Source organism: Kryptolebias marmoratus, linkage group LG2 (assembly GCF_001649575.2).
Source record: "Kryptolebias marmoratus isolate JLee-2015 linkage group LG2, ASM164957v2, whole genome shotgun sequence".
In the NCBI taxonomy this organism is placed as follows: domain Eukaryota; kingdom Metazoa; phylum Chordata; class Actinopteri; order Cyprinodontiformes; family Rivulidae; genus Kryptolebias; species Kryptolebias marmoratus.
This window is the reverse complement of record NC_051431.1, coordinates 35290151-35299136: the sequence shown is the minus strand read 5'-3', so window position 1 is coordinate 35299136 and position 8986 is coordinate 35290151. Positions and strand designations below refer to the sequence as shown.

Here is an 8986-nt window from a genome sequence, read left to right as displayed (position 1 = left end):
TGTGAAGCTCTACTTAGAACCTTCCTAAGATCCAACAGTGCAAAATGCAAATTCTTGCAATTTTTTGACTGGTCTTAAGATTTTGATCAGGAGTGTATATTGAAGAGACCAAACAACCTCTCCACAGATGCATGGCTCAACACATTTTGCCAACAAAATTCAACATTTGAAGCTAGCTCCAGGAGAAACTCTGGTATCATTTGATGTTACTTCTCTTTTCACTTGCATACCTACATCAGAAGCACTGGAAACCATCAGATAACGACTCCTACAAGACCATGATTTGAACAACAGGACCAACTTCACCCCAGATCAGATCTGCACCCTGCTGGACCTCTGCCTTTCCACCACTTATTTTAAGTTTAATGACAGTTTTGACAGACAGAAGCATAGTTGCGCCATGAGATCTCCAGTGTCACCGATTGTGGCTAATCTCTACATGGAGGAAGTGGAGCAGAGAGCCCTGAACTCCTTTGAGGGAGCTACACCAAGCCATTGGTTCAGATATGTGGACGATACCTGGGTCAAAATCCAATCTAAGGAAGTTGAAGCCTTCACCAGACACATCAACTCGGTCGACAACAACATCAAGTTTACCAGAGAAGATGCTGACAACAACAAGCTGCCTTTCTTGGACTGTCTGGTGCACATGGTAGGAGAGGACAGTCTCAACATTGAAGTTTACAGGAAACCAACCCACAAAGATCAGTACCTTCTGTTTGACTCTCACCACCCTCTGGAACACAAACTCTCTGTCATCAGAACCCTACAGCATTGGGCTGAACAGAACAGGCTGACAGAAGGGAAGGAAAAGGAACAGAAACATATCAAAAAAGCTCTCCAAACATGTGGGTATCCCAATTGGGCTTTTGTCAAGTCAGCTAGGAAATCTACTAAACACACCATGGAACAGAACAAGGAGAGGAACAGAGAAAAAAACATTGAAATTTCTTATGTTGCTGGAGTATCCGAGAAACTCAGAAGGATTTTCTCCAAACACAACATCCCAGTACAGTTCAAACCCAACACGACTCTCAGGCAGAGGTTGGTCCACCCTAAGGACAAAACACCGAAACCCAAACTGAGCGGAGTTGTGTATGCAGTTCCGAATGTCCAGATCTCTATATTGGAGAGGCCAAACAACCTCTCCACAGATGCATGGCTCAACACAGGAGAGCCACCTCTTCTGGACAAGATTTAGCAGTTCATCTACACCTCAAGGATATGGGACACTCCTTGAAGAGGACCAAAATTTTCATGTTTTGGACCGAGAAGACAGATGGTCTGAAAGAGGGGTAAAGGAAGCCATCTATGTCAAAAGAGAGAAACCAACATTAAACAGAGGAGGAAGTCCCAGATTTCAGCTTTCAAAAACATATAATGGTGCTTTAGGCCTGATTCCCAGTCAGTTTCACTCCAATCAACACCTGCACTCATGTGACCAGAGAGACCCATCAGTGAGCCAGACAAACAAGGACCCCAATGAGCCTCTATTGTTAGGAGAGTGAGAACAATTTGCAAGCAATCCAGCTGACATCACATCTCAGCTTTAAAAGCTCAACTCCACACTCTATTTTTTAATTGAGAAAGCTCCTCGGATGAGAAGCGAAACATCTTCAACTACAGAAAAGAAGTCCAGTTGTTTTTGTTTTTTAATCTTTTTGAATTTACCATGGCGTGGATGACTGAGAATCTATACCAGCTCATTCATGAACAAGACCCCGAGATACTTAAACTCCTCCACTTGGGGCAGGACATCCTCCCCAACCCGGAAAAGGCACTCTACCCTTTTCCGGCTCAAGACCATGGCCTCGGATTTGGAGGCACTGATCCTCATCACGGCCGTTTCACACTCGGCTGCGAACCGCTCCAGCGAGAGCTGTAGATCACGGTCTGATGAAGCCAATAGTACCACATCATCTGCAAAAAGCACAGGCCACCAAAACGGATCCCCTCAACACCTTGGTTGTGCCTAGAAATTCTGGCTGTGCCTAGAAATTCTGTCCATAAACGTTATGAACAGATTCTGTGACAAAGGGCAACCTTGGCCACAACATCCAGAGCCTCATCCTCATCTCATCCACCCCTGGAGCCTTGCCATGGAGAAACTTTTTAACCACCTTGGTGACCTCAGCACCAGAGATTGGAGAGCCTGACCCAAACTTGTGAAAACAGTCAGGTCTAATAGTTAAATTTAAAAAACGGATGCCTCACACACTCACACAGGGGACAGGAGCACTTGTGCACAGCTTTCTGGATTTCTACTTTGATTATATGTAATAATTTTACATGCATGTCAGATGTTTAGAGACTTGTTCCTACATTTTTATATGGTTCAATACTTTTATAAAACAGAGAATAAAGGTGTTGTAAGTCAGCTGACCATGTGACCCGGAAGCAGAACCAAGCAATATAATAAAAAAAAAAATAGTGCTAATGGAGAAATAATCTAGAAAGTTTTAAAAAACAATATGGAGAAATATGTTTGGCGCTTTTCTTTAACCAGTCTGCCTGTTTACAATGGTAATAAAGGTTTAATTTTCTTTTCATTTGACCGTTGTCAAATATACTGTTATATATACCCAAAATATACCCCAAAATTGATCTTAATAAATCTCCTTGTTCACTGTCCCCCTAATAATGAAATGGGATTTTCACTCGTTTGTAACATCTTGTGTGAATGAAGAAGTCAGTTAAGCAGAAGGAATCAGACTACTAATTAGTGTCAGTACGTTGTGTAATACAGAAAATGACATAATGACATCTGCAAATGACATAACCGGTGTTTGTGCAGTGTTTAGGTGCTTACTGATATTTTACTGTTATTTTACTGTTTAAAGATATGACATTCAGTGCTTCTCTCAGTCTTTAATCTTCACTAACTGAGCTAATTAATAAATCAAGGACCTTAAACTTGAAAAAGAATCCAGTTCATCACACAGCAAGAAAATTTTGCTTTTTTCTGACTGATTGTTGATATGAAAAATTATTGTTCAGATATACAGCAATGTAATGTGAAAGGAAAGAAATACTGTGACAGGTGAAATGTACCAACTGTAAAAGGTATGAAAGTAGAGATCAGATAAATATAGAGTTGATTCTCATGTTTTTGCTGGTGTGGTCTGGATGTAAATGTTGGGATAAGTTGTTTAGTAACAACAGCTGTTATATGTTGTGGTCAAAAGTACTTTATGGTTTCCTAATTGTTAAGGCTTACTGAATTTTTTACTTCATATAAGTTTGCTTTAAAAATATAATGTTTATGCAAATTAGCATAAACATTATATTTTTGCATAAACCTTTTATCTCCTCCAAGGGCTCAAATCCAATCAGTACAACTTAATGTATGACATCTAGAACAGAAGCTTTAAAAACGTTATTCTGGAAAAGTAGCTAGCTAGCTAGCCAAATCTTATGTTTTAAGACATGTAAACATCAGGTGATTAACATGGGTCCAGTTTGTCATTCTGAGTAGTTGTTTTGAGTTTCATAAATACCAAATTCTAGGCAGCGTTAACAATGACATACATTTAAATTTTCAAAGCAATCACACCGATTTCAACCAGGTTTTATACAACATGAGTTGTTCCCTCCAACATGGTAATAATTTGCTTGTGAATGATGCACTAAAAAAAAAAAATCAGAAAAAAATCATACATTTGTCCTACAGAGCTAACATTCACTGGACATACTCTTTGATTTATGCCAAACTATTCTGATATTCAAACTTCTAGCATTTTGAAAATGTAAATGTATTTTAAATAAAAATAAATAAATAAATTTGACAAGGCTTGGCAAAACAGGACTCAGAATAGGCGGACACAGGCAAAGTTTTAAGATGTTTACTTTAGCTAAAGAGCTAGTAAGAATGCTAACACTCAGGACGGGACCCTCTGGATGTTCAGGAAACAAATAAATATTTTGTAAGTCCTCAGCATTGTTTCCATGGCCCTGTGTCTTTAAGATTACTTTAGCACGATGGCGTCACTTACGCCGCACTACCACCCAAGCCTTTAACAGCATGTCATGTCATTAGTATATAAGTCATTGGCCAAAGTGGTCAAAAGACCTATGAACAGACCCGCGTGCAAGACCCAATGACCTGCGTGCATTAGCGAATCACCCCCGCACAAACATATGACCCATGCACGAGACTGAATGAGATGCTCAAGACAGTGAAAGACATTATTTTAAGAAAAAAACCTCAAAAATAAACAAAAGACCTATTTCAATGTAATGTATGTGAAAATGTCAGTAAAGTCAGTAAAGACAAGACTGTGTTCTTTATGGTTTTATACTAAAAGCAGCAATCCTTGAAATTCTCTCAACATCTTTGTGTGTGCTAACAACCAGGGGTGTTTTTTAAGGTCTTGAAACAATAGGGCCTTAAGCTCGGAGCCCTTCTTCATCTTCGTCCCTCTTTGAAAATTGCCCTTTCACATCTGTATTTAGCCATTTTTCAGTCTATTATTGTTATATTTTGTTTGTTTGATCGTTCTGTTAGTTATACTGGATAAAAATGAATTACATATGAAATATGTAAGATATAACATCATGTGCAGTCACAACAAATTTCTGTCAGCAGTAGAAAAGAGCATTTATAAAAAAACAAATACTGCTGCTGTTATATTTTTTTAACGTCAACTAAACATGCTCTTAGAGTTTGCTTCTTTCCTCAGTGTTTAGTGAAACCAAAGCCCTGTCACTTGCCCCGCACAGACCTTATGATTGCGCCATCGAACTCCTGCCAGGGGCTCCCCTTCCCTCGAGTCGGTTGTTTAACCTCTCAGTTCCAGAAAGAGACGCTATGAGAATGTACATTGAGGAGTCCCTCTCTTCAGGTATCATCTGTCCATCCACATCTCCTGTCGGAGCAGGCTTATTTTTCGTGAAGAAGAAAGACAAGAGTCTTTGCCCCTGCATCGACTATAGAGGATTAAATCAAATAACCATTAAAAACAAGTACCCATTGCCCTTAATTGACTCGGTCCATCAGCAGCTCCATTCTGCTACTATTTTTACAAAGTTGGACCTCCGTAACGCATATCATCTGGTGAGGATAAGGGAGGGGGATGAGTGGAAGACTGCATTCAAGACCCTTCTCGGGCACTTTGAATATCTAGTGATGCCCTTCGGACTCACCAATGCCCCATCATTCTTCCAATCTCTCATTAATGATATCCTACGAGATTTTTTGAACATTTTTGTATTTGTTTACCTGGACAATATCCTGATTTATACACAGAATCCCACACAACACCGGCAGCCGGTTTGGGTGGTCCTCCAGAGACTCTACGAAAATCAGCTCTTCATCAAAGCTGAAAAGTGTGAGTTCAATGTTTCCTCCGTAACCTTTCTGGGCTTCATTTTTGGACAGGGGTACTTCAAAACGGACCCGGAGAAGACCAAAGCAGTGGCAGAATGGCCGGTCCCTTCTGATCGATGCCAACTACAAAGGTTCTTGGGGTTTGCCAATTTTTATCGCTGCTTCGTGAAAGACTAAAGCAGGGTGGCTTACCAGCTAACTTCTACCAAACAGCCTTTCGCATGGACCCCTGAAGCCCAGGCAGTTTTCGGTGAGTTGGAGTCATGTTTCGATTCCGCCCCCATTCTGCATCATCCTAATCCGAAACTACAGTTCATCGTGGAAGTAGACGCCTCAGACTCAGGTGTGGGAGCCATTGTCTCCCAGCGGTCTTCTTCAGATAACAAGATTCACCCATATGCTTATTTCTCTCGTCGCTTATCCCCAGCAGAGAGAAATTATGATGTTGGCAATAGGGAACTGCTGGCCATCAAGTTGGCCCTGGAGGAATGGTAGAACTGGCTGGAGGGCACAGAGACTCCTTTTTTGATCTGGACAGACCATAAAAATCTTGCCTACCTGCAGACTGCCAAGAGGCTCAACCCCCGCCAAGCCAGGTGGTCACTGTTTTTTGGTAGATTCAATTTTTCTATCACCTACAGAAAAATACAAAAAACTACACAGTTCAGTGCAGCGAGGAATGTCCAGAACTCTATACTGGAGAAACCAGCCTCTCCACAGATGCATAGGTCAACACAGGATAGCAGCTCTTCGGGACAAGACTCAGCTGTTCACCTACACCTCAAGGATAAGGGACACTCTTTTGAAGGCACTGGCTCCGAACCCTCTTTCCAAACCCCCAAAGCGCAGAGGAGGCGCACTTTATTACCACTCTCACTCGTGTGTGCTCCCTCAAGGAGGCGCGATCAGTTTTTGGCACGACACTGGCCATCCTTCTTTTAAAAGATGTCAGTTTATTATTTACCCCCACTTGTGGCTGACATGCTCTGGTGGTGGCCGGTCAGTAGCTTTTTTGCCTCTTCTCTAAAATCTGACCACTTTTTCTTCACCTCGGCCATAGTCCTCTTTGTCCCACTTACTGAATTAATAGTGGTAATGACATGTTACCACTCACAACACTTCCTTTTATTGGTAACACCACTACTGTGGCTCCCAAAAATGATAATTTTTCTGTTCTACCCCTCACTCACCAGCACATTAATTTCTGCCTTGGTGAAATTTTGTTTCTTTGCTCTTTTCTCCATGGTTGCCATTGGTAACCATGACATAACATTGATCAGCTGGCTCATTTAAATACACCTTCACATTCATGAGGTGCTTTCCATTGATCATTTATGGTTGAATGTGGGCATGTGGAGGGTGGAACCTGAGGCGGGACCTTGTGCGCAAGCTTCTACATACAGGTGTGTTTTATAAAGGGAAATTGCTTGCTGGTGTGTATGCGCATGGGTTTATAAATCTGAATTTCTTTGGTGTACGCCATTTTTACCTTTTGACTTATAGTATGAATCCTACGCAATATTTTATAAATGAGACCCCTGATCTCCCAACTGTTCTTGTGTGGTGTCAAAATATTGACACAAAATAATAAATACTCATCACTGCTTTGCTTTCAGCTAAGCTAGCAAGATGCCTTAACTCTTCTGCAGTTGTCTGAGACATCTATGCTAGGACTTTATTTCCTCTCAAAAACGGCGTTCTCCAGAAACGGCCAAAAGCACAGGCATGCACAGTCGATCTGCACATGGATCCTGCTCCTTCCTGTTTATTGACCAACAGTAGAGGAGCTGGACCAAGAATGGCAGCCCTCCTCATTTGCTCCTCAAGGCAGAAATCCATATAGTAAAGTAAAAAGAGGTGATGAAAAAATGTAAAACAACTTGTGGACAAAAAAAAAAGGAAAAATTGTTAATTAATTAATAATTAATTAATTGTAATTAATTAATAATTAATTAATTGAAATTAATTAACTGTAATTAATTAATAATTAATTAATTAATTGTAATTATTAATTAATTAATTAATTAATTAACCAATTAATAATTAATTAATTAATTAATTAATTAATCAATTAATAATTAATTAATTAATTAATTAAAGAGACAAAAATGCATCTATAAGGAAAAAGAAAAACAAAAAAGTTAATATTTTTAAAAACAGAACAATTTAAATTATGTGCTGAAAATTATGATTTGTTAAAACTAAACTGAAAAAATAAATTAGAATGCCAATTAAATAATAAAACATGGGGTAAAGTTCTCCTTTTTAAATAATTGCTGCATTTTAAGCATATTAATTAATTTATTTGGCCTTTTATTAATTTATTCAGCATATTTATATATTTCTGCTTTTTTTTCTATTATGTCAGTTTTGGTCCTTTATACATCTTGAGTCAGGCTAACAAAGACCCTAACAAGCCTCTATTGTGAGGAGAGTGAGAGCAATCTGCATCTGAATCCAGCTTACAGAACATTTTAGCTTTAAAAGCTCAAACTTCACACTCTCTGCTTTTTGGATTAAGAAAGGCCCTTGGATGAGAAGCAAAACATTTTCAACTGCAGAATAATAGTCCAGTCGTTTTTGTTTTTAACAGTTTTTTTGGATAAACTGGTGTGTTGGAGTTCCAGTCATCAAAACAAAACATGGACTTGAACTTCTTTAAAAGGAAAAAAAAAAACATTCCAGATTCAAATGATCCACATTCAACCTCTGGCTCTTCTATACAGATAATCTTATTTTATCTATAAATAAAACCTTACCATGAGCTTTAGTAGAGTCAATCTTGAGTTTGGAAGCTTGATGGAGATGGCCAGCTTCAGAGCCTGCAGATCGATGCAGAGGATAAAGATCTTTAATCCGGTTAGTTCTTAGATCCATGCAGAGGATGAAGATCTTTAATTTGGTTGGTCCTCAGATCCATGTCAAGGATGAAATTCTGAATCAGGTTGGTCCTTAGTTGCAGCAGAGGATGCTCTCATCACAGGGATCTTCCAACAAACACAGCACTGATCCTCCAGCTCGGAGGAAGGCTGCTGGTTGGTAAACACGGCCTTTGTGAGCCAGAATCATCCAGATCCTGTCAGGGCAAAACATCCAAGCAGATTTCACATCTCCTTCTTCTCCTCCTGAGCTCTGCTTGACATACAAGGGTGGGAGGAAGGAGAAATGATGATCAAGTTCAAAAAACATTCAGCTTTCAAATGAAGGTTTTATATTTACAGCAGGAAATTAAATAAGCCATAAAGAATTTGCTCTTTGCTTTACATTTAAAATGCAAATATTAAAGCTCAGCCATCCTGAAATCCACATCAAGTGTAGAGGTAGGATATAGCAGCAAGCAGCCTTACACCTTTCTAATAACGCACACAAAGATTAAATGAATGAAACAACATTAAATGGCAGGGAGAGAGTGGTTTACCTACGGTGATGCTTCTTCTCTGATTCTCCTCTAATCCAGGTCAGAGGAGCGACTGGATCTGCTCTACTTGCCTGCATGCAGGATGTGCAGCACATTTGACGCAAAGAGAGGCGGAGACTGCTGCACAGCACAGGGGGAGGGGGTGAATAATCGGAGTGGGGATGGGACAAGACCAGAGAAAGAGGAGGAAGAAAAAGGGTTCATATATATATATATATATATATATATATATATATATAAAA

At 39.6% G+C, this 8986-nt stretch overlaps 1 protein-coding gene across 2 annotated transcripts in view; it reads right to left on the bottom strand.

Moving 5' to 3' along the window:
- The window catches only part of adgra1a (adhesion G protein-coupled receptor A1a), an 89687-nt gene extending 80861 nt beyond the window's left edge, over positions 1–8826 (bottom strand). Inside the window, exons 1-2 of one of the 2 annotated variants that reach the window (XM_017438405.3) lie at positions 8745–8826; positions 8086–8458 (exon numbers count right to left, since the gene is read on the bottom strand). In XM_017438405.3, the coding sequence (XP_017293894.1) occupies positions 8086–8203 (118 nt within the window). In that variant the 5' untranslated portion in view covers positions 8204–8458; positions 8745–8826. Of the gene's footprint in view, positions 1–8085; positions 8459–8744 lie in introns of those variants that run through there. The other variant, XM_017438404.3, reaches the window with a different exon arrangement.
- Between the last annotated feature and the right edge of the window lie 160 nt (positions 8827–8986).